The 25756-nt window shown below is 39.0% G+C and overlaps 3 protein-coding genes across 3 annotated transcripts in view; all 3 read right to left on the bottom strand.

Moving 5' to 3' along the window:
- Nucleotides 1-8883: 8883 nt before the first annotated feature.
- gja3 (gap junction protein, alpha 3) lies at nt 8884-14271 on the bottom strand. The gene is given in 3 exon segments (XM_022216955.2): nt 8884-12839; nt 12841-13225; nt 13343-14271. Coding segments are annotated over 2 exon segments (1416 nt in total). The 5' UTR covers nt 13191-13225; nt 13343-14271; the 3' UTR covers nt 8884-11773.
- A 3537-nt stretch (nt 14272-17808) lies between these two features.
- On the bottom strand, nt 17809-20603 carry gjb8 (gap junction protein beta 8). The gene is given in 3 exon segments (XM_022216956.2): nt 17809-18067; nt 18069-18777; nt 20528-20603. Coding segments are annotated over 2 exon segments (789 nt in total). The 5' UTR covers nt 18746-18777; nt 20528-20603; the 3' UTR covers nt 17809-17955.
- Nucleotides 20604-23870: 3267 nt separating this feature from the next.
- cryl1 (crystallin, lambda 1) overlaps nt 23871-25756 on the bottom strand; it is a 42615-nt gene continuing 40729 nt past the window's right edge. The window contains exon 9 of the mRNA XM_022216953.2: nt 23871-24818. Within this exon, the coding sequence (XP_022072645.2) occupies nt 24693-24818 (126 nt within the window). The 3' untranslated portion in view covers nt 23871-24692. The remainder of the gene's footprint in view (nt 24819-25756) is intronic.

Here is a 25756-nt window from a genome sequence, read left to right on the forward strand (position 1 = left end):
TTTTTTTAATAGCATTTTAAATTTAGGTAGCAGAACTGTTGAGCCAGAAATATGAGGTCAGCAAGCATCAAAGCCAGATGCACAGGTACAGTTTATCACAGAGATTTGAGCTTTTATTGCCTGATGTTTAGGACAAACAAGTGAAAAATAAAACCTTCAATCAACATTTTAATATGGGCAGTTTGCACCTTTTGTGTTTCTGTACACAAGGCCATCTTTCCCATGATGTGTTGATAGTTTTTGTAGCTGAAAGGAGCTTTTTTCACTTGCAAAATTTAAAGAATTACTCAAAGATACAGCTGAAAGTGACACAAAAACTCAAGATCCTTAATATTAAATGCCCCACTTGCTCCCAAACCTGGCCTAAATATAGGAAAAATATGAAAATATGTCAGTATTTATATCTAGATTTATCTGTGATTACTCGAGGGAGATAAATAAATACAATATACAGTGTAATTCTGCCATCCAGGTGCATTGTGGGTGTTGTGGCCATACCCTGGGCTGACCTGTAGGTGTCCCCGCAGAGCTGGCCTCCATCACATAACTCTCATAGCACTCCCTCGTTATATGGATGCACAGTCAAAACAAAGCATCCCACATGACCAACACTGTACAAATGCTGCAACATTACATCATGTACAGCACTAACTGCACAGCGTAGTGAAGATTTATTCAAAATAAATCAGTTTAGGTTACATCTGTGGACATTTTTTGTCAAACAAAGCCTCATAAGTGGAAGTGGTCAGACATTTGATGATTTATTTGATGATTAGATGCTCAAAAAGATGTCATTTTTGGGTCAGTTTCCACTAAAGTTGATGTATTTTCTTAAAAAGCCACTAGATGCTGAATCCAAGAGAGATAAAACAGTAATTACATTGATGGACATGAACGGGAAATGTTCTCCATTCAGTACAGTTTTATGAGGTTTTTAAAAGACTTTAAACGCTGTGGGCATTTTTTAATAACACACAAAGGGCTGATTTGTATTCTTATTATTTTGCTGTAACTAAAACTGAATGTTTTTAGGAAGAAAACTGAAACTGAGGCAAAGTGCTGTCATCATCTGCTGAGAATTTACACTTTTCTCCTGCAGGAAAAAGATGCAAACAGACTCTCTTTCACACCACAAATCATCTTTTTTAGGTCACTCACTTCTTTTAAAAGAATAAGAAATGATGTTAGTCTCACATCTAGATGATACAATAATGGTATGAATATTGCGGGATGTATTGGGATTGTTTGTGTTCGTGGTTGCTATGGAAACATGTATTTAGTGTTAAGTTATTATTATCGACTGCTTGTTTGGTCTTTAGTTTTGCATGAAATAGTGTTAAGATTGCAAAATTGTTCTAGAAGAAATCTTTATTATTATTATTTTGCATTGGGGAAGTTGGATCTCATGACTTCTGAGTTGTTTTTCCCCTTTTTTAAACATCCCCCACCCCCCACCCCCTCCAAATAACATTGATGATATGATCTAGACTTTAAAAAAATGCAGTCAATCAATTAAAAGTCCTCCACCAAGCTATAAAAGTTTCAGTCAAACAAACCAGCGTCTTTCCATGAGCCAGCGGTCAGGCCTCCCGGTAACAAATTCATCACACTCCTGAAATACATAAAGAGGGCCTGAGGTATTTGTGCTGTGGGCTGAGTGTGAATTTGTTAGGTGATTAAAGGCTAAAAATAGCCTCCTGTCTGCTCTGAGCTGTAGACTGGTGACTCAGTGGCAGACTTTCTCTAGAAGTTGCTTTTCCATCACAGGGCCAAGTGGAGCTTCACTGGGGCCAAAATGGATCAAAACCACCACTGAAACCACCGTCATGACTTCTTTCTGCATTGGCCAACATGTTATATTGTCACATCGTCAATATTTTTTCACCCAATAGGCTATTTATGTAATGTTATTCAACTTTTTAGCAATGGAACCTGCAACTTTTACCTACAGAAATCTCAGAACAGCCATTAAAGGAAATTAAAATCAAAATTTTCCAAGATTTTAGATGAAAGTTAGAGCTAACCAGTCTCTGCTGCTTATAAAACTGCAGCTTTCTACAAAAATGATCAACAAGCAAGTATTATTATAAAAATACAAATACAAAATTATGTGAAGGGAACTGTATGCAATCATAATAAAGTGCTTTAAACAGATTATTTTACATTTACAGTCTGTTGTTTAGTGAATAACTATAAAAAACTAGAAAAGCACTGAGCGCAGAGTGCAGACCTCTGCCAAGGATAGAGAGGAAAACAGGAAACCCATGCAGTAAAGGATCATGAGCTGGAATTGAACCTGCATCTCTGACACAGTTCTGTTTACAAATCACCTTCTTAACCAGTTGAGCTATCTGGACACCTTGCTCCAATTTGTTGGACGACATACTAACCTATGATGTTTTTGTCATATTTTGGACCACATACTAAAACATACTAAAAAATTCAAAGTGATCCAGAATCCAGGATCCTTTCCGGATTGCCACCAAAATTAAATCAGCTCTTCCTCTTACCATAGTCTACATCCCCTCAAAATTTCATGTGAATCTGCCCAGGCGTTTTGAGTTATCTTTCTAACAGACAGACAGACAGACACACAAACGCCGGGTGTCACATAACCTCCTTGGCGGAGGTAAATATACAAACATGTATGTGACTACAGGTCTGCACTGCTTTGTGACCCCTGAACTTTTTCACCCCGGTGGCTGACCTTTGTGTCGCTCTCCCGAAGCATCAAGTTTAAAGAACCACTACTAAATATACAATACAATAAGACAAGAACATGGCAATATCTGCTGTTTTCACAGCTTCTTTTATTTTATGTGTTTGCGAGGCATTATTGTGTTAAGCTAAAACACAAAAAACCTAATAAATTAACTGTAGTATTTATACTATTTGATTAAAATTATAGTAAAATACTTTGTTACAAAAAGTTAAAGTCCTGCATAATAAAGTAGTTGATCCTATGAGTGCAGCACTAATATATAGAATTAGATTGTTGCTGCTAATGCATTTTACTGCTGTGATGTAGGTTTTTCACTTCATTTCACACTGAAACCTTAACACTTTCTGTTACAGTTACTAGAACTGAACTAATTGCTTATTTGGATGCTGATATGTACCTTTAAATTTAGTTGAAGATTCCTGGAAAGTACACTATCATTGGGTACAAATTCAAAGGAAAATAGACAAATAATTTAGTGGGTACATTTTTAGTTAATTAATTCCAGTGAATTGACTTTTATTGTATTAATCTGTATAATTTTATAATATCTATCTGTGCAGTGTGATTAGTGTAGTGGAAGTCACTCTAATTTGCACTAAATTACAAAAACCTTTCTAGAAAATTTGTATCGAAAGTGCCCCTAAAATATGGCATTAGAGATAATTCTAACTGCTGTTGGTTAACTTAATATGTTTTGTGTAAAAAGTCTTGGTAAAGTGACAGTTTTAGAGAACGTTCCTTTAAAGTGCAGTGATGTAGAATTACAGAGTGGCACATAATAAAAAATACTCAACATAACTAAGTTGACTGCTTTAATAATGTGCTACATCCGACCACTGGTGGGTTGCTTTTGTTTATTTTAAAATCAGAGTAAGCTGCAGAAACAGTAGAAATGTCCCTGTGTGGCCCTGCAGTGGAAACAAAGCCGCAGGCTGAGTGACGGGCCGAGGCCTCCAGTCAGTCCTGCCAACAGATCGATTATCTCCCATCACTCTTCAGCCACTGGACCCAAGAGCCCAGCACTCATGTACTGTTCTCTGCTGCTGGACTCACTGCCAAATATCTGCACACAGTAATCCTCATTTTCTAACCTGCTGGTTTTTGGGGTTTCAATCAGAGATAAAGAAGAAACATTTGTTTGTATATATATAAATTTGAAAATCTCAAATTAGCTTTAGAAGATATGAAACATAGCTTTGCAGACTTTTGTTGTGCATTAACACGTTAGTATACATTATATTGACTAATAATAGGCTCCATGCTAATGCTTAGCCTGTTGGGTATTGCTAAGCTAAATATCAGCTACATGTTAGCAGTTAACAATTTAGATCGCCAGCATTACTAGCTAATATTTAACATGGTTGTTTTAAAATTAGTTTTTGCTTGTTTTTCTGTAACACACATTTGCTTTGTTTACAGGTTATCTAAAGTTGTAAATAGTCTATTATAGCTGTTGCAGCTGGAAAAAAGCGCTCAAGCTGCTACTGTGAGAAGCAGTCTAATTTAACTAAAATACTGTAGAGGTTATTGCAATCGAAAGAAAAAATATGGGAAGCATTTGTATTGTTAGTCACATTTTTAATCTCAGTGTTTACGGCAAATTAAGTAATTTGATTTTAATTGTTACATCTTAAATGTATAAGATCACATTGTTGACTCCTTGTGTAGATATGAACCAACATATCCCCGTTTAATTTAGCTACTGTGCTGCAGCTAAAAAAAGAAACTTTATCTAATGCTGCAACTTAATTTAGCTTGCTCATGATGCTATTATTAGAAAAAGATTTTTCCAAAATTCTCAACATTTTTACAAGTTATCAGATGTTAGAAGCAGTCTCATTTAGCTCAAGTACTGTAGTGGTTATTGCAACTAAAAGAAGGAAATTGTGCTCATTTTTAATGTTTGTAATGTTAGCATTTCCTGCATATTAGGTGATTTACACTAATATCTCAAGTGTACAAGATTACATTATTGGCTAGTGAAAAAAGGTATTTGTTACTGTAGATACGAATCCAACTTATTACGATCTGAATTTAGCTAATGTGTTACAGCTAAAAGAAAAATATGCTAATCCTGCTGCTTAAATTAGCTCGTTATACCATCTAACATTCAAGATAGATGTTTCCAGAAGTAGTTTTTTATGTTTTGGTTTGGTTTAATAGCAAATATTTAGTGGTTTTTAGAGGACTAATGTGCTAACGTGGTGTATGTTATCATTTGTAATGTTAGTGGCAGGGCCGTGCAGAGCCCTTTGGAGGGGCAGGTGCTCAAAGTTTAAAGGGGGCACATGGAGCACGAATTTGAAACACCGTACAGAAGCATACCTGACAATTCCAGCTGAATTGTAGGAACCCATATTCACTTAGAGTATAATATGGAAGCAGTGGCACAATGGATAAGTGTCTGGACTGCTAATTGGCAGGTCAGTGGTTCAAGTTATTATTATTTTAAAGTTGAATTTAGATCACCATTAGACACTGGATTGTTTAACTGTGGCTATTCTTCCTTGAGTACTTGCTTTTAAATTTCATACCTTTTCTAGACATATACTGCATAGCCACGGATTTGCTCCATTGTGCTGATTCATAAACTGCCCTTTATTATTCGTAGTTTTCATAATAAAGTAAAAAAAAATAAAGACACAGAAATCATGTGTTTAAATGTATTTGTGCTTTTATTCAGTTTGATTATCCACTTTGCGCAAAACAGCAAAGTAATAAAAGTTCTATATTTTATATTTATGTATATTATATTTAATTTGTCTATATATACAAATGTTATAGACAAGTACTGATATCTTTAAATGACCCATTGAGAAAATCACAATTAAAATTCTTCTAATTATCATTCTTATTGTATTTATACTGCAATAGTCCAAAATTATGTGGAAATGCATGTACACAATTTTAGTGAAATAACAAAACCTATGCCTCATCGCCTCTAGAAACACAGGAAACACACTGCAACTCACTGACAGTAAAATAATACATCTCTCTGACGCACTTTGCCCATGACAATAGAAACATACAGAAACAAAAAGAAGCCTGGCATACTTTATCCTCTCAGCGCTGTGTGGTTAACTAGTGGCTATAACTGATGAGAGGTGTGTGTAGAGTCAGACACACACACAGGATGCTCACTTCACTTCATCAGTCATCTTGCAAAAACACATCGTGCACAAACGAATACCGCTGCAGAACCTCCTCATCATCAGGACCATCAGTTGTTGAAGTCCTCCCTCGGGTTTTGGTTTCTAGACTAACAGTGCTAGAGCTGAGGGACAAGGCACGTCTGGGCAGTGAGATATGTAGATCATGTGACTACGGAGGATAGATCTAAATTATTATTTTTATTTTTCTTCTATTTATTATTTTGGGCCTCAAATACTTTTACACACACACAAACTTACAAATAAAAAACTAAATTAAATAAAATTAAATCAAATTTAAAAAATACAACTTTGACAAAAGGTGCCCTTTTGGGCATCAAGGACAAAAGGGGCAGGTGCTTCAGCCCCCTCTGCCCCCCTCTGCACGTGCCTGGTTAGTGGCATTTTTAATCTCAGTGTTTTCCTGCAATATGTTGTGAAGCTAGTTATGCTTATACTATATGATTATATTTACAGTAGCCTTAGTGCAGTTATTTGTTTTTACAGGGATGCCAAGATTCACGACTAACCAGTACCATACCTTAAGGTACTGCACACCTGATGTGCATGACAAGGCTCCACACTCACTTATCTTTTACTATTCACACTATTGCGGTATGTGTAGAGTATCTAATTTCCATTTAGTTGCCACTATTTTTATACTATTAGGCTGAACACACCTGAGGAACTGTTTTTCCTCATTGTCAAACTTGACTCACAGACATGAGGTTTATATTAGTCTTCTAATCTTGCTCTTTGAAGGAAAAGACACAGAGCATTTCCTAAAATCTACATTCCTTTAAGATCTCGAAATACCCTATTAGTTAACATTTTGTTAAGCCACTTATTCCTCTTTTAATGAGTGTCTGTTTCAGCTAGTCTTTTGAAGCCTACCATGCTCAAAGATCAAAATGAACTTTCTCAGTAGCTGCAAACCGAAATTTTCAAACATCTCTATCATGTTTTGCACAGTGTTGTAAATTCTCAGTTCTTGTAATTGTGCAGTGTGTTTATGGTGGACATTTGACTCTCAGGTGCAAGACTGACACCAGGGTCTTATTTTAATTATTTTTGCAAGTGGTTACGAAGTGCGTCTGACTCAGTGTGACATTTTAATATTCACTGCTGGAATGCAGAGTGAGGGAGTGAGCAGCTGGGAGGTCAAAGAGGAATAAACAGGAAGCCGGCATGTATGGGAAACGTAAGAAAAAAGTTGAAACACAAGCTGTCTTGTGTAGACTCATATACAGTCATGTTAGAATGCATTTGAAAGAAGAATTTGTACGCAAAAGTAAAATCCACTAAAACAAATTTTAAAATGCATGGCATGCATTAGTAAAATATCAAAACATAATTAAGACAAATAAAGATAACTAATCTAGAGTGAGCAGAATGCAAAAACTGTAAAGCAAATTATATTTTCTGTCAAAAATTGAGAGTGCATGTGTATTTTGGAAATCATTTCCTGAAATAGCCTCTATGTACATATGGCTGTGATGAATTAGTCACTTTAGGAAAAAATACATACAAAAGCAAACAGACATACAGAGAAAATTTGTCATCTCTAAGACTACTAAGCTAAGTTCATCCGCTGATGAGATGTGGCTGAAATCTCTGAAAAGAGGAAGCAAGTATTTTTCCTTTTGTCAAACTGTTGATTAGATTGTCTCTCTATAGTAACAGAAAAGGATCACATAAAGTTTAAAGTTCTAATTGTTTAAAAGGCTGATAATTCATACTGTTTGTCTGTGTTTGTCTAGATGTTTTGAGTCATCTTTAGATATGCTTTCTATAGGATGATCAACTTATGAGTTTGTATTTCTTCTAGGACAATTTTTGTGCAATATCTAACCATGTTTCCCCCCTCTCAAAATAAGAAAATGAATAACCATCTAATGGAATCTTGACCACCAAGAAAGAACAAGAAGCTCCCAAATTCATGTCATTAAGAAGCTGAAGCCAAACACACAATGTTTCTTCATGAGAAGACTGTTCTCTCCAAGACGTTTCTCCAAGAATGCAAACTTTATCGAGGTTGACTGACCATCTGATTTAATGGAAGGAACCTCAACTGGAGCTGGAGTTCCAACAAACAGGTATTATAATCTTATGTAGCCAAAAGTACCATGAAAATGGGATTCTGTTCCATTCATTGTTTTCTATTTAGAAAAAGGATGCAAGCAGATGTGGACATATTCTTGTTCCATTATCATAAGCAGACAGGAGGTTATGCAGTTCAGCCTCCTGAAAACAACTAAACTTCATTCTAAGTTACGTTTTGGGGAAACATTTTCTGCTGGATTACATTTATTTGTAATGTGAAAGAAATACATTTCTAAGCAACATATTTTTTTGCCATTTATGTTATTCCTTTACTCATATATTAGATAAGGGTGTTATTTGTCTATAGGAATCCAGAAAATGGAGGAGAATCTTCAAGCATGTTGTCAAAGGTTGTATTTGAACCCAAACTGTGATATTTTCATGAACTTAAAGTAGTTTTTGTGCCTAAACCTAAAGACTTCAGCCACCATTCCTCCCCAAACTATACTGTAGATGTTCCTTTCGGGGAGAAAGTACACTTCTTTTTAAAATAAAAATGAGAATGCAGTTTTATTGTATAGGAATAATTTTTGTGAGAGCTAAAGTTATGGGTTTGGACCACATTCTGATCCTCAAATTTTCATGTTCAGACTGACTGGAATGGAAAAACATGGAAGTCTTTGCTTCCTTTGGCTCATGTTTGAGGAGAAGACTGTTGACAACAGCTCTTTATTTGGTCCAAGTTACATTTTAATTTTCTTTTCAAGTTGCATGCCTTTCACTAAGATTGAAATAATGTGTTTGAATGTTCACATTTGACTGAAACTGAGTTTTTTTTTATTACAAAGACATAAAAATGTAATTATTATCCATGAATTATCAAACTGTTCTTTTGATTCTACAGGAATAAGTGTGATTCAAGTCTGCAGCTCAATGCTTGTAGGGTTGATTAATGGCAACGACAACGAATATGGTACAAAAAATTTATTTAGTAACAGTTTTGTAAACATTTGAGGTAAATAAACATTTACATCAACTTGTTCTTACAAAAGAATCATTCATACACAAGGCACTTCTCTTGTTTAAGACAGCATTGAAAACAGGTTGCTGTTGTGAGCATTGTGAGATGGTTCCTACTCCCTGACGAGCCAGAGAAATCATGCTCTGCATGAAACGTAAGAGGAGAGAGTTTGGAGGGGATGACGGGCTTTGAACACAACATCCTGTCAGGGCTTTATGCAGGGTTAGGGAAGGGCCAGCTACCCAGCGGACATTCACTCGACAGCGTCTGATGTGACGTCTAACCAGAGTCCCAACGGGTCTGTGAGAACATACTGAGTGTACGAACATAAAAACACCCCAACTCTCCCAACATTGTTTCTTTCCATACTTTTCAAACTCATCTTTGTCTGAGCTTGAGATAAATAACAGTTGCTTCTATTTTTTTCTTTTAATACTGCCTTTTCGGTGAACAGCTTTTTGATTTTAAGACATGTTTTTTTTCCTTTAAGGATCATTGGCAGTTTGGCATCATGCTCTCTCTCTCTCTCTCACTCTCTCTCTCTTCTACTACTACTAATATTAGCGTTGTAGAACAGCAGTTTTCTTTCCTAAATGTGCAAATCTTTATCAACTACCAAAATGTAAACTTTAGGAATCAGGAAACAAATGTAGATAACAAAGATTGTTTTGTCATTTTGAACAAGAAACATGGATTGGAAAAGGCTGCTTTTGACCTTTGTGTTGTGTTGGTGTAATATTGTCCTCTTTGTGTCTCTGTTTGCACTGTTAAGCAACTGTAGTAAGATACAGTATTAAACATTGTATGGGTACAGTTACACCACAGAGTACCATCATATTGTAACCCCCCCCACCACCCTGAAAAATGGAAATTGAACATCACTTTACACTGCTCTCGCTCCAGTGTATTAACCTGCACATTGACTGCTGGAAAAGTATTGTTCCTATAAAATACTGTGCACAAACATATTAGTACTTCATTGCGTTGTTCTGCTCTACAAGTGCAATATGTCCAATGCAGATCGTTGAGTTTTCACAGAGTTACTGTGGACTTTCAACTCTGCGCCAGAGGTGGACTCACAGGATAATACAGTAGATTAAGGTTGATATGAAGTTTAAAAGCCTTTTGAAAGCGAGTGCCTGGGTTGTGAATGAACCAAACAGCACAGCGATACGACAGAGACAAAGGACTGTGGCTGCTCATGAATTCAGTTAAAAGTTTGGGTTTTTCTAAAAGATCTCTAAAGAATCAAGATGAACACAACAAAATGGAGGCAGTCAAGGTTGACCGCACCGTGGCGTTTTTGATACGCACAACGCCAGTCGTTTTCTTTTCTTAATCATAGCTGTTTCGCAATCACAAACTGACTATTACAAGTATGCAATTTATGAGTAAAATTCAATTCAGTTTTAAAAAAATAGCACTTTTCAGAATAAAACCAATGTAGAAGCACATGAAGTGTGTGACAGTGAAAATGTTTTAACTCCCAAAGATGCTCTCAATCTTTAGACGCGATGATTAAAAAGTTAGGTTGTGGGTTTTTAGGGCAAAGATATCTGCCAACAATCCAAATAAAAACAGTTTCAACTCTAACCAGAGCATTGGGAGGTTGTCTGAAGGACAGTATTCTTTATATCAGATGGTGGCTGCCATGTATTTGCATATTATTTTTTGAAGGCAAGATATTGGCATTTGTGCAGTTAGTGGAGAGCATTTTTCGTTTCAGACATGTTGACTGAAGGCATCACTGACAGAGAAAGGTGTTAGGGATTCTGTTTTCCTGGTTTTGAGCTCTATGTTACTGACAATGTAGTGTTGGGAGAAATCCGGGTGCATTCCGGCCATCGCAGGGATGACTTCTACCAGCAGTTTTTACTCATATCACGTCCACGCTGCTCCTAAGTCTGTTTATTTGGAGCATTGTGTCATTTCATTCCATCTCAAATGCAGTATTTTTTTTTCATCTTTGCAGGTTGTACTGCGGTGGATCATGAATGAAACCAGGCTGGCCAACCTTTGACTTGATCAGTGAATCGGTGAGTTGCAGGGCTACACATGCTGGCGTGCACAACCACAAGGAACACAATTCATGTAGTCTTTGCCGATAAAATTGCATCCTCAAGAAGTTATATTGAGTAAAACTGAGGAAATGCTGCAGCAAAAAGACCCTCCAGGATAAAGGTGAAAGTCTGGAACAAGCTTTTAACATGTTGTGCTGCTGATTTGACTTTAAAATCAGATAAAAATAAGATTCAGAGCACGTTATTTGGGTGCACACTGAATAGCTGATCTGTCCAACAATGCCAGCTACATGTTTTTTAGTCACTGTTTTGACTTATGATCATTTTCATGTGGAATAAATTGTACTTTTGATTGAACAAAAGAAGAAAAAAATAGAGACACATGAGACTTTTCTTTCGTTCTAAGCTGGTTGTTGGTATTTGTTCATTTTGATGTAAAATTCTGATTTCAGTGTCGTTTACTCCATCCAGTGCTGTTAATGGAGCCTTCTGACCTATGATGACACTTTCTGTTAATAAAAATAAAAATACAACTAACCTTGAGTCTGCAACTCACCGACTACACGAAAACGACTGCTGCTGATAGTCACTTCACATTTGCCTTCTGCTTTCCTGTCTCTTGTTGCTTTGCCTTCTTATGTTTTTTGTTTTCTTTTTTTGTTGTTTTTTGTTTTTCGCTTTCTGCATCTGAGTGATTTTTTTTTTCAGTTTTTCTGTTTTTTTTTTTAAACTCTGAGAATGTTTGGGGCCGGGGTTTGGTGGGGAAGCGGGGTTGTTGATGAGGGAGGGTTCAGGGACATGAAAGGGCCAGAGAGGTTTAGACAGCCAGGTCGCTCGGCCGGGCCCTGATGCTGCTGCTCTTGCTGGCCCGACTGAGCCGCCGAGGGTCTGTGCTGACCATGACCGGAGGCTCGTGCATCTCCACTGTGGTGGTGGTGATGTTTCCTTCCTCCTGCTTGCTCTTCCCTCCTCCTCCCCAGCTGTCTGCGTTGGAGGCGGCGCCCGGGCTGCTGTCGGCGGAGGCAGCGTTGGCGGTTGAGTTGGTGATGTTGCTGATGGTGTCGCTGGTGGGAAGCGGCAGCGCAGCGTCGACGGGCTGCTGCTGCTGGTCATTGTCGTTGGAGGAAGAGGAGGATGGGGAGGGGGAGGTGGCCTTCATCTCCCGAGTCTGCTGCTCGGTGGCCAGGTTGGCCCAGTTCTGCTGCGTGGCCAGCCGGTGGTTGTTGTTGGTGCTGATGTAGTAGTGGGCGGAGGGCGAGGCCTGGCGAAGGGACTCCTCCTGCTGCAGATCGTCCATCTTGAACTCCGCCGCTGAGGGCACGGCTGAAGGCCCCAGGGGCGGCAGGAACGCCCCGCTGCCCGCCGTCACATCCGTGTAGTTGGGGGGGTAGCTGAGGCTGGAGGGGGCAGTTCTGGAGGCCGAGGCCAAACACTCGGGCTCTGCATTGTCGACGTGGCGCAGTGACTCATGGTCAGGGGCAAACTCGTTCGTCATGCCCTGTTTAACTTTCTTCCATCCAAGGTGATAGATCTCTAACAAATTCAGCAAAAGAGACACGCAAGCCACCACAAGCATAAATATAATAAAAATAGTCTTTTCAGTGGGCCTGGATATGAAGCAGTCAACAGTGTTGGGGCAGGGCCAACGTGCACACTTGTACAGGGGCCTCAGCTGGAAGCCATAGAGGAAATATTGGCCCAAAATGAATCCCACTTCAAACAGGGTCTTGAAAATAATGTTGAACACATAGGTACGCAGCAATGCCCCTCTGATACGGATTTTACCATGTTCGTCCCTGATTGGCGGCTTCTCCTTCTTACCGCCTCCTCCTCCTGCGTCGCCACCGTTTCTATAAAGGAGTTCTTTCTCCTCCTGGAATCTATTTGCTTTGGCGCATCTCCTCCTCCTTCTCTTTCCGCTTCTCCTCCATGCGGACAATATGCAGCACGTGGCCCAGGTAGATGAGGGTCGGCGTGGACACGAAGATGATCTGCAGCACCCAGAAGCGGATGTGCGAGATGGGGAAGGCCTCATCGTAGCAGACGTTCTCGCAACCGGGCTGTTGGGTGTTACAGGTGAAGTCGGACTGCTCGTCGCCCCAGACCTCTTCGGCCGCCGCCCCCAGCACCAGGATCCTGAAGATGAAGAGGACAGTCAGCCAGACTTTGCCGATGACCGTCGAGTGCTCCTGAGCGTTCTCCAGCAGCCGCCCCAGAAAGCTCCAGTCACCCATGCTTCAAGATTTCTAGCCTATGGAGAAAGTACAGGCTAGAGGTGGACAAAGAAGGACAGAAAGGCGAAGAAAAAGGACAGAGCGTTGCAGAAAGTTAACGGGATGTTTCTGAACATTTTTGTCAAAGCACAGGGTGTCATGCAAGGCCTTACCCCAAGGTTAAACACTCTACACAAGCAAACACACAAGAAGACGCAGGGATGAGGGCGGTGGAGGTGTCGACTGGACTCCGACATATTTATCTTTTTCACAGCAGAACACGGCTTTTTACAGAAATCTGTAGCACAGATGTTGGGATATAAAGAACAAATCGAAACACAGCTCAGACACAGATGCTTTTTAGCAGCTCCTGTACTGTATAGGCCACCTGTGTGACTGAAGCGTGGTTCACTGCCTTTCTCTCTCTCTCTCTCCCTCTCTCTCTCTCTATGTCAGCCTGCCTCTCTCTCTCACCTGCTCGCTCCACTGCCCAGCAGGCATGTGCTGAGATCAACATTATAATTTTCGAAAACAGCATTTAGCAGAGATGGGGCTCTGGTGTGGCACACGCACACACACAAACACCGAAATGCACACATACAATCCACCCTCCCTTCTTCTGTCTCTCTGTCAGCTGTAATAATAAAAGCCACAGGGGTCAAATAGAAAGAAATTTACTGTAATTATTGTAGACGTTAATATAATAACTGTATACCAAATCTGGTAACATTTGAAAGATTTCTAAGTTTCAAAAACTTGCAAAATTAAGCAGAAACCGGTATTTTCATTATTAATTAATCTTTTTTTAATTACTTTATGAAATCGTTTGTGTTCAAAATGTCCAATTTGGTGTCAGCTAAAGCTGTAAAGATACTCAACAGCAATGATTAAAAAGAGAGAAAATGAGCACATCTTTGCATTTGAAAAGCTGTAACCAAATCATGTTGATCATTTTAACTCAATAAATGACACAATCATTTATACAAAGCATTGACATCAAACATCTGTGTTTGACGTCACAGACTTGGAACCACTTAAACCGACTTTTCAAAGTACAGTTTAGTGTTTTAAGTTGAACCAATTTAGATGATCATCAGGTGTGTTTCAGGACAGTGCTGTGGCACGCTGAACAAACACGAATAATACAAAAAGTTCAGCACTCATAAACACACATGTAAAAGAAGAAACTTACTGAAATATTCTTGTATTAAAGGTAATAAATCCATCGACTAGGGTTCACAATATGTATGACAGCTGCAAGAGAAAAACATGGTCAAACAATGATTCATTTATATTTTTTAAGACTTTAAAAAGGCAAAAAGTTAGATATATATTTTGTTAAAAAAATCTAAATCATATCAATACAATACTTCTTTTAGTTTTTGAAGAAAACTTCTAAAAATCTAAAGAGTATTTTTTCTTAGACACACTTTGCATTCACCAAATATAAATACTGAAACAGAAGTTTTGGGGAAACTGCAGCAGTTACACTCTAAGAGTCAGAAAGTTTCCCATTTGACCTTGTGGTGACTTATTGTTGGCAAACCTTAAAAACGAAATACATTTCCCTCTCTTTCACAGGTATTTGTGGCAGTTATGTATGAATGTAACAGACAGAGCCAGGTTCAAATACAAAGCCATACCTGCCAGGCTGACAATGCAGAGTGTGCCAGAGACCCCAGACTCCCTTTAAGCGTCAAGAGCTTTGTCAGGCTTTGTGTCACTCTTGTTGAGTAAAACTGCCAAAACTCTTAATTACCTGATAAAATGCGGTTCTTCATTTACTTAACTCCCATTTAAGAGCAGGAAAATACTGGCAGTAGTGTGTATCCGTCATACCTTTAAACCGGAGATGTCATACTTAAACAAGAAAAGCAAATCCATCTGCCATCATCGGTGCCATCACTGGAAGTGCGTGGAAAAGCGCGTAGACCTCCCGCGGCTGCAGCGACCCTCCCTCTGTCTCCCTGATCTCAAACCCGCAACCTCACTTCTGACAGCTCAACAAGCTTTTTTTTCTGTTCAAATGCTGCCTCACAAACTCATTCATGCAAAAACTTATCCAGGCACGTGTCTGTCTGTCTGTTCCGGGGCCCGTTACTTTGCGCAGAGGAAAAGTTTGTTGTTAGTTTTTGGAGGCGGCTTGGAGTCGGAGATGGGGCTCGGTTAAACGGAGCTTGCCTCCCGTTTCCAGCCATGTCTGGACTGTCACATTGTGTGACCATGCATGAGTGAATCCACAGAGTCATCAGCCTGTCCTGTGTCACACCACGCCCCTGCCAACCTCCCCAAAAAAAGACGCTCCAAAACGTGCGTCAAAGTTGCCGAAATGCGCAAAATGTGAACATGCACCAAATATCCCGTGAAAACCACTTGAAAGCATTCCTAAAATAGAAACCCTAAATAACAGTAGTGATCACTATATTTAAGGATAATCTTGATAAATTCTAAATACAGATACACTGCACTCAGTTTAAATAAAACATTTCCTCATAAAGTTCCTGATCCACGGAAACTTGGCTTCTAGTGACTAAAAAGAACAACTTGACTGGGAGGTGTAGCTTCCATGCATAATGAAATTTAGTGCATCAACCATAAAACAGAAAAAAGTACAATTTTCCCTCCACACAGGCCACAGGAAAAACACACAAGAGAAAACAATGAACCACACAGTTTTCGCTTTTACTGATTTATGAAAAAATTCTCAAAAAAAAAAAAAGTTAATGGATCAAAGTGCCAGTAGTAAAAAACATCTTAGGTACAAAACACAATCACACACATTCATTTATTCAGCTGTTTGTTAGTTAGTATGTCCTGTGCTGGCTATTTAAAAAACATAGATTATGGAAAAAATATGTAATAGAAAAATGTTAAAAAACTACAACATCTTCAAACTGGAATGACCAGGACCATCCCTTAAAAGACAACGTCCATCTTTTGCTATCACAAACATCAAAATGTCATTTGGTGTTAGGAAAAGCAAGAGGTCAAAGGTCAATACATAGCAGACATACAAAACAAGTTTTTATAAATCAAATAGGCTTTTTTTCCCCCTGTTATTTTACATGTTTTATTATCTTTGGTCACCTGCTGAAAAGTTCCACAAAATCTGCAGCATCAGTCGTCAATATACAACTCAGCCAGCTTTTCTTTTTAGAGTCTTGGAATTGACACATCTAATGATTGTTTGGCTTGCAGGTTTTTCTTCTAATCAGAAATCACTATTCCCTGTCAGCACAAGGTGAATTTTGCTTGGATCAGATGCAAACTAATCCAACTCGGCTATTCCTGGATGGAGGGAGGACAAAGACATTTTCGCTTCAGGATCAGGCAGGTGGTTCCTCACTTAGGAGGGCGAAGCAGTGATTAGCGTGGAGGCTAAAATAAGGCACATGCTGAAAGCTGATACAGCCAGCTGGGGTCAGTACACACCGCAAGAACAACAACAACAAGTCCAACATAACACAGCAGCAGGGTCTGGACTGAACGGGACAACTTCAAAAACTGGATAAAGAAAACCTCAGCCAGACTCATTTGAATTCTTGTGTGAAGACAATACATGAATATTTGGTTTAGCAATCTGGTCAGAAACAGCGGTTTTGGAAGTTGTCAAACTAAAATAAACTCTTGTAAAGGGCAAAAAACAAATGTTATAAATTGTAAAAAATACATGCAGTGTAAAATGACTCATATCTCTAAATCAATACAAGCCTGAAAGATTTTTTTAAAAATTGGAATTTCATTTAATACTCCTGTGTTTTGGCATTTGTTTCATCTTTCACAGCAAACTTCACTCATAGGCAGTAAGATCTGTTGAGGAGGTTTCAAGCTCTTGCTAGCAGAAGAATAGAAACATCTCGTACAGTACAAACATACAGATTTTTTATCAAAAGGCGCACATGTGAGAAAATATGCAACACATTCTCAGTGTGTTTAAATTTTTTTTTTTGAAGAAACACCTCAGTTCAGGTAAAAGACAAAAGACATTCTGATGTGACTGAACGGCATTAAATCTTATTAAACCACTGAGCTGTGGTGCGTAAGATTTGATCAATTATACACATAATGCATTCTTATTATACATTCTTCTTAAATTATTCTAAACATACAATTAAAAAGTCACTCGATTCAGCACATCAGGATCATAAAACTCATCTGCTTAATCAGTTACTAAATTTAAGATCAACCACATGTAAGATCAGTTCTTGTAAACTAAAAACACTAAGCAGAATCAGAGGCACTTCTCTCTCCACTCTGTGATTTCTTTTGCTCTTCCTCCTCTTCCTTAACACTAAATTGTGCTCGCAGGTGGTTCCAGTGTCACCACAAGATGTCAGTGTAGATTTATTCTTCTCATAAAACCTCACCTGTACCTTCAAGAAACTTGTCAACAATAATTAAAACCTCAGTTAAATACTATCAGCCATCCAGTGTGTGAAAAGTAAGGTGACACTGGTGATTTTTCTTGTCTGCTATCTGGTGTTTCAAAGTAAGACTCACTGGTGGGAACTCGACCAGATTGAAAAACATACATTTTTAGAGAACCTGCTTTTAATTGCAAATTTATGGATGTATCACCTTCTTTAAAGGAAATATGCACATACTCGGGCCAGTCCAACTATAGTGGGGGGGGGGCAGTGCTGCCTAGCTGAGCTAATTTCTGTTTTTCAAGTTCCCACAAACTCTGAGCTGTTTCACCATTAAAGCCTGACTGAAGACACAAACTGTCTGGTTGGGGTTACAGTTTGTGCTTACTCCTCCTCCTTTGGTTCCACTTCATTGTTCCTCAGCACATCGTCTTGTTACTGGATGTATCTGTGGAGGACGACAGCAGCATCTCGTTCTTCTTGTTATCCCTCGTCACGCTTTCTGTGTAGACGTGTTTCCTCTTGTTCGATCCTGGACGAGCACCTCAAGAGCGCCTTGGCGATGAGGTATCCCAGCTCGGCCACGTTCAGCACCATGCAGATGGCCGACGACGACACCATGAAGATGGTGAAGACCGTCTTCTCTGTCGGCCTGGAGATGAAGCAGTCCACCTTGTTGGGGCAGGGCCACTGCTCGCATTTGACCAGTCGGGGCATCTGGAAGCCATCATAGACAAAGTAGAGGGCGTACATGAAGCCGCCTTCAAAGATGAGCCTGAAGAACAAGCTGCAGGTGTAGGTCCACCACAGTGGACCTGTGATGGGCAGACGCCTTTTCTTCAGTGTCTCCAGGTCCGTGTCTGTCATCTTCTCAGTACCATTGGAGGCCAGCATGGTCCTCTTATCGCCGCGTTTTCTGTAGGCGACGTGCATGGCTACCAACAGGGCCGGCGTCGATACAAAGATGAGCTGCAAACACCAGAGACGGATGTGCGATACGGGGAAAAAGTGGTCATAGCAGACGTTTTTGCATCCGGGCTGCTGCGTGTTGCAAGTGAAGTCGGACTGCTCGTCACCCCAGACGCTCTCAGCAGCCAGAACCAGGATGGTGATCCGAAAGATGAACAGGACAGAAAGCCAGATCTTCCCCAGACTGGTGGAGTGTTTGTTGACGCCGCCCAGCTGGGCGTAGAGAGCCCCCCAACTCATCGTGGTCAAGAGACTCTGGGAGCTCAGACGACCTGCAGGAATCAGCAGATGATTAACCAAATGCAGCGTCAAAAGTAACATCTGATCATCCTTTGTCCTAGACCTTCTAAACATCTGAAGCTGCAGAGATTTACCTGCTGTTAGCCCACAGTCGTATCTAGAGACTTTTGGGACTGTATGTTTTGAACAAAAGGTGTTTTCCACTTCAGGAACTTACAAACTGACTGAGGTCTCCCTTTACCTTTGTGCGCTGATAAAAACAACCTACAGTAGAACTTCTTTAGTGGGTCTTTTCGTGGGTTTCAACGCTAAAAAGATAAACTCGGAGACAACAAATACAATTGGTTGAACTTGGAGAGGACGAGGAGTGCCTTTTTTGTGCTCTTTTGATACCTTTGTCATGTAGCAGTCTTTGTTTCTCTAACAACACCATCTACTATTTGTTATTTAGGTGCATTTGGACATAATTTCGTGGTCGAAGTTTTGGATGTTATGGATCCAGAAAGGCTGAAAAGTCCAATTTTCTCTTGTAAACACCTCATTCTTGCCCAAGGTTCCTGCAGTGGTAAACCACCTAAAGGGCAGTTAAAAGCAGTATTGGAGTCACTACTTCAAAAAGTAACTACTACTTTACTCTTTACTCCCTTTATAGAGTAATTTGTTACGCTTCTTGTCACATTACTTTTGTGTTACTCTGCCTGAGATGCTTTTTCACGTAAGTGCAAGTTAACAGCATAACGTTAAACTATGTTATTTACATAGGAGAACATACACAAGTCCTGTCTTTAACACCTTTAATAAAGCATTACCACAAAGCCAACAGCAACCATTGAGAAAATGAGACCAAACAGCACCTCACAGAGTTTAGTGGCACTGACAGGACGTTTTTACAGCCTCAAATAAATGCAGTAACTCTAAGCGATTAATAACACTGAACTTAGGAATTAAAAAGTGTATAAAACTGCATTAACAGACAAATCTAAAGCAATCACTATGTAAAGTGTGAAGAGAGTGAGATTATTTTTGGCCATACATGACTCAAATCATTTTCAGAGATACAGATGGAAAACAGAACCAACTCCTGACAGAGATCCACATCTAAAGACTTAGAAAGAACCAGGGACACAATGTTGTACCATCTGTTATGTTATTCTTTCTAATCCCATTTAGACAAGGTTGCAACACCAACAACTGGTGCACATCACTGCTGTCTTTACTGGATCTTAAAATACAGATGTCAACATTTTAATCTATTTTTACCACATCATATTCATTCATATTTAGCATATTTATTACACTGAATATGTGTTTAAACTGTGATCTACTTTCATAGTAGCATCATTTCATCCCCAACATTGTTATTAGTTTTTAAAAAATGACTTGAAGCTAAACTTTTTAAGCAGAGGAAAGTTAAGGTGATACTGAATCTTTGACAGGAGTAAAACGCAAAAGAAGTGGACCATCTCAGTCATTGTCTTGAAAAAGTTTATCCTCTATCTTTTTTTGCGATCTTTACGCAACAATCATTCAGGAATTCCATAAGTTTACGTATGAAGAAAATAGTAGTAATAATATAATTATAATGTAATGTTACTTTGTTTTGTTTGGGGTAAATCAAATATTTGCGCATCAAGTCGCCTGTAAATAAAGATTACACTTCTTAAACTAAGGGCATTTTAATATAATTACTGTAAAAAGTAGAGTCTGACTTCTTTTCGTTCCATCAGTACTATAACGTAAAGTGATGAATTTAACGTTCGCAATCTAAATCACAAAACTCACCTGTCTGTATATGAGTTTATCCTAAAAAACAAAATAACTCTCCATGCAGCGGTTAAGAACGCTGTTAATCTTTTTTCTGTCGGTGCGTCCCAGAACAATCAGAGTTTGACGCGTTGAGTCCGACGCGTCGTCCCTCGGAGCCTCCGGTGTCTGAGACGCACCTGGGTCCTCGGAGGGTTTTCCATCCTGCAGCCGGGAGGGAGGCCGCCAGGATCAGGGTGGAGCCCGTCGGAAGAGACGTCTGTAACCAGCTGACCAGGTCTGGTGTGGTGGCAGGACCATCTTATAATTAGCAGGCGAAAGTTTTATTTCAACATTGCAAAGGGAAAGGAGCCTGAGTGGTGCAGCATGAACAGCTGCTTTCACATGCATAAAAGACACTTGAGTTCAAATCTGAAAAGGCTATTTTAGAAAAATGAAAATTCTAAGCATGATAGACAGTCCCAAATTCTTCTTATCTGTGGTGCATTTTCTTTATCTGAACAGTAGGTTTCTTATGACTAGAAACTATGCAACATTGTGCTAAAGATGTTATTGATAAATTAAGACTATTTCTATGTTTTTTAATGACTTTTACTAAATTCATTGTCAAAAATTGTTCATACCTCTTAACATTTATTACAAACTTTTGGGAAAAAAAAATAAGAAATGGTGCAACATCAAAGAAGCAGTTGTTTTTCAATGAATAAAATGCTAACAGCAGCAGCAACAACAACAAAAAGCTATTTTAGGGGGGAAAAAGGTTTTATAATCATAATCCTGGTCAGCATGTAACTAAGTTCCAAATTCTGCTTATCTAGGTGCATTTTTTTTATCTGACCAGTAGGTTTCTTATGGCTGGAAACTAAGTAACAAGTGACAAAAAGTGGTAAGACATGTGCTAAACATTTTATTGATAAATTTCAACTATTGTTATGTTATTTTTTAAGATATTTTTGTACTTAATGCATTGAAACTTTTGCAAACTTTTGGAATGAGGAAGGAAAAGAGCCTCAGTGGTGCAGCATCAGATTTTAAATGAGTAAAGGCACTTAGATTTAAATCTCAAAAGGCAATTTTTAAAAAGAAAAATAAAGGTTTTTTAACCATGATTCTGGTCAGCTACTCTAGCAACTTCCTTTGGTTGTCATAGCATAACAAAATTAACAAATTCAACCTGCTTGTAACAGAAAACTTACAGTTAAACCCCAAATTCTTCATACTTATAGTGTAAATAAGCAGAAAAATATCTGAAGAAAATTATCTGAAACATAAGTAGGTAACAGAATAATGAAAATTTTGGAATTCAGACCTGAATTCCACTGAGAATCTATGGAGGGAACTGAAAAACCGAGTGATGATGAAGACGCTTTCTAACTTTAAAGATCTGGAGATAAAAGAGGAAGTTGATCCAAAATCCCAGTGGAGACATGAAAAAACATTGTTAGCAAATATTAGAATCATTTCATCGATGTGGTGGCAAATGAAAGACTTTGCCATTGATTACTGAGAAAGGGTAATGATTTTAGGCATTGTATTTTTAGTAAAAATGTTAAAACTATTTCTCAACAAGATCTTAGCGTCTCTTGTTACTTGTTTATAAAATTTCCATCTAAAAGAAGCCTACTGATGAAATAAAATTCCCTCTAAGTAAATATGAAAAATTTGATGCTTGAAATGTATCTATAAATTACAAACCGATAGTTTAGTGTTTCTATTAGCTGCACATGAATGCACCTATAAAACATCTTATAATTCACATATATATAGTTATTTTCTTGCTGTCTATATCACACAGAGATTGTTTGTATTCACATGTCCATATTAACTAACTGAATATTTTGACTAACACTTTAAATAAAACTTGAAAAATATGTGGGAAAAATAGAAATAGTGACCACAAACTCTATTAGTAAACGTGCAGTATCACATTGTGTTTTCTGGTACCCTATTCCATACGTAGTAAACTGTTGTATGTATAGTCTATGAACATACTGTACACATACATTACCGATCAAAGGTTTGGGGTTGCCCAGACAATTTCATGTTTTCCATGAAAACTCACACTTTTATTCATGTGTTAACATAACTGCACAAAGGTTTTCTAATCATCAATTAGCCTTTCAACACCATTAGCTAACACAATGTAGCATTAGAACACAGGAGTGATGGTTGCTGGAAATGTTCCTCTGTACCCCTATATGGAGATATTTCAATAAAAATCAGCCGTTTCCAGCTACAATAGTCATTTACCAAATTAATAATGTCTGGACTGTATTTCTGATTAATTTAATGTTATTGTCATTGAAAAAAATGCTTCTTCAAAAATAAGTACATTTCTAAGTGACCCCACATTTTTCATGGTAGTGTTTGTATTTAACCTCTACTTTATATATATACTGACAGTCAATAGAAACCTTGAGGTAGAAATGTACGCAGAATTCTACTTGTAGGGGGGTTGTAATTATTCATTGTGGATTTACTGATGATCTAGTGCCCTGGTAGTTGAGATAATGAGGAGTTGTCATTTTGTCATGATTCATTGCACATGGGTTGGTCACTTTGCAAAAGTGAACCAAATACACACCAAGCAATACTCAGTGAGTATCTGCACAATTTGAGAATGGGTTTTGAAGGCCTATATAAAGGCCCAAAAAGGCCACCAATGTTAGTTCAGTGAACAGCATCATGCCGCGTCTATCACATGAACAACGTCTCCGGGCACTGGGCATGGTGGAGGCCGGTTTGAGCTACAGTGATGTTGCCAGGCGTATGGGCTGTTCCCAACCCACAATCAGAAGCCTGGTCCAAAGCATGCGCCGACGGATTGCTGCCTGCATCGAAGCAAATGGAGGCCATACTCGGTGTTGACTGTTGTGACTTTGTGTTTGGCAGGTGCCGTTTTCTTTTGTGGAATTCTTTATTTTGAAATCATTCCTGAAACTTTAGATTTTTGTTTCTGTATGCCAATATGCTAAACAAATGATTCATATGAAGAAAATCCAGTTTTGGGCTTCAAAATAAAAATTCTTTATAGGATATCACCTATAAACATATATGATGCCCACTATGTGATCATGTGACGGTCACTAGATATCCAGATATAACCGTGAAATGAAATCAGAGCGGAAAATGTCATAGCAACCCAGAGCAGCACTTGTGACATGTTTTCATTCATTGTTCCCTGAGATCTGCGACCATCTAATGCAACGAAACATCGATTTGTTTTGGCGGAGAAACGAGAGACCTCTGCATTACGAAAGTGCTCAGTCTAGAAATATGTAGTCACATGTCATAATTCAATTTCTTCCTTCATGATTAGGATGTTCTGGTAGGCGGGTATAAAAACAATTACATACTTGAATTATTTCATTAGTTTTATTAATCAAAACATTGTTTCACATTTGTTGTGGAATCTGTTTACACAAGAGACCATTAATATGGTGTGTAACACTGAGAAACACCAAGATGTGGATGGACAGATAAACTATGCTGTGGATCCTTGGTTCTTATTAGGTAGTAACCCATAGCTCCTTCCTTATATTAGTGAAGTGTGTAAATGGTACTTCGAGAGCAAAAAACGTCAATATTGTTGAACAAATGACTGGTTTCAGCCTTATGACTCACATTTTGATCAAATGTCGACCAGAATTCACAGAATTGAAAAATGTGCTGGTATAACAATCAACAAAGTAAAATCCTACAGAGGTTGTCGAACATCTCCCAGAATGATGAGCTAGTGGTCATTTTACACCCTTCTGGTGAAGGATATGATCTCAACATCTGACGACTGTGGTGAGAAACAGGATGCACCCCTGAAATCAACATAACACAGAGGTTCTCTTCTAGGATAACAGAAGGCACTCACTGATATAGGTTCATGTATTGAAACCCAACATAACATAACATATGGCTTCCCTTCAATGACAGGCCCCACTTCACTTTACAATCTCCCAGGCACAGAAGTCACTTTAAAATAAACATTCCCAAACCAAAACAGAAACACCAAAACACTTACATAGGGAAAAAGGAAATGTATGTTTTCCCCCAAGTTGCTGGTCAGATACTACAACAGGCAAAACAGATTCCATTCTACTATCTTATTAAGTAATGCATGTCTGAGATCAGATACTACAAGGTCATGATCCTACTCATTACAATGAAAATGTTGACTATTTTGGACGCTTCAATTCAGATCTTCAGAAGGACGGTGGTCCTTCTTTAGCTTGGCCAGACCCATGAGGAGCTGGTCCCTCCTGTCCTTGCTGGCTGACAGATGCTGCTGATCGCTGGGAATCAGCTCACACATCTCCTGTAGACAGAAAAAGAAAGCGAATACTTTGGGGTTTTAATAAACCCCAATAAATGGCAATAAATTGGTTCCGTTCCTCAGGCACTAAGAAAAAGTATACGACAACATAGCTGACGGCATTTTAGTAATATACTCTAGTCCTCAAAAATAACTTCAAAAATGTGTCTACAGTGCTAGAAACAGACTTAAATACTGGACAATGTATTCAAATACAGGTGGTGCATAGACCTAAATTCTTTGGTCTGGTGTTCAAGACTTAGTGGAAGCACCCATAGGCAAGGGCGTCAGTTTGTTTTTAAAAGTGGGGGGGATGGAGACCACAGCACTTTGAGAAAATGTCGAAGAACGGTGGCAAAATGCTACAAGCTGGGCTCGAACTCACAACCACCGCACCAAAGGCGGAGGCTCAAGCTGTTGAGCTATCGGTACATGAGGGTAGAGGGGTCTGTGGGCCGCTATAGCACTAATTCTCCCGGGCCAAAATTTTGCCCTTGCATGCCTCTGGTCGGAGCTTCCACTTGGCACAGGCGCAAATTTAGCATCTGCGCGTTTTATTTTTTAACCTCACGAAGGTGTGCTGCGTGTCTGTGCAACTCTCGGCCGAGTGCGGATGGTGCGTTCAGGAGCGTCGGAATTGTCTATACTACTGAAAATAACTGGGTTTACAACGGCTTACATGTGAAGAATTTGATTGTGTTGGAGACAAAATGACCCCTGACAAAAAGTGGGGGGACACGTCCCCACCGTCCCCCCCTAAACTGACGCCTATGCCCATAGGCTTCCTGAATACCTTCCTGTTTTGAAGCTAAATCTGGTGGCTTTGGACATTGCTTGAGTTCTCCCAACTCCCAGTTAACCCAAGAAAGAGCAAAGGGGTGGGACAAGAGTAAGCATGTGAACATCTTGGGTCCATAAACTCACCCTTAATTATGCATTCA

This window comes from Acanthochromis polyacanthus, chromosome 14, assembly GCF_021347895.1.
Source record: "Acanthochromis polyacanthus isolate Apoly-LR-REF ecotype Palm Island chromosome 14, KAUST_Apoly_ChrSc, whole genome shotgun sequence".
NCBI lineage: Eukaryota > Metazoa > Chordata > Actinopteri > Pomacentridae > Acanthochromis > Acanthochromis polyacanthus.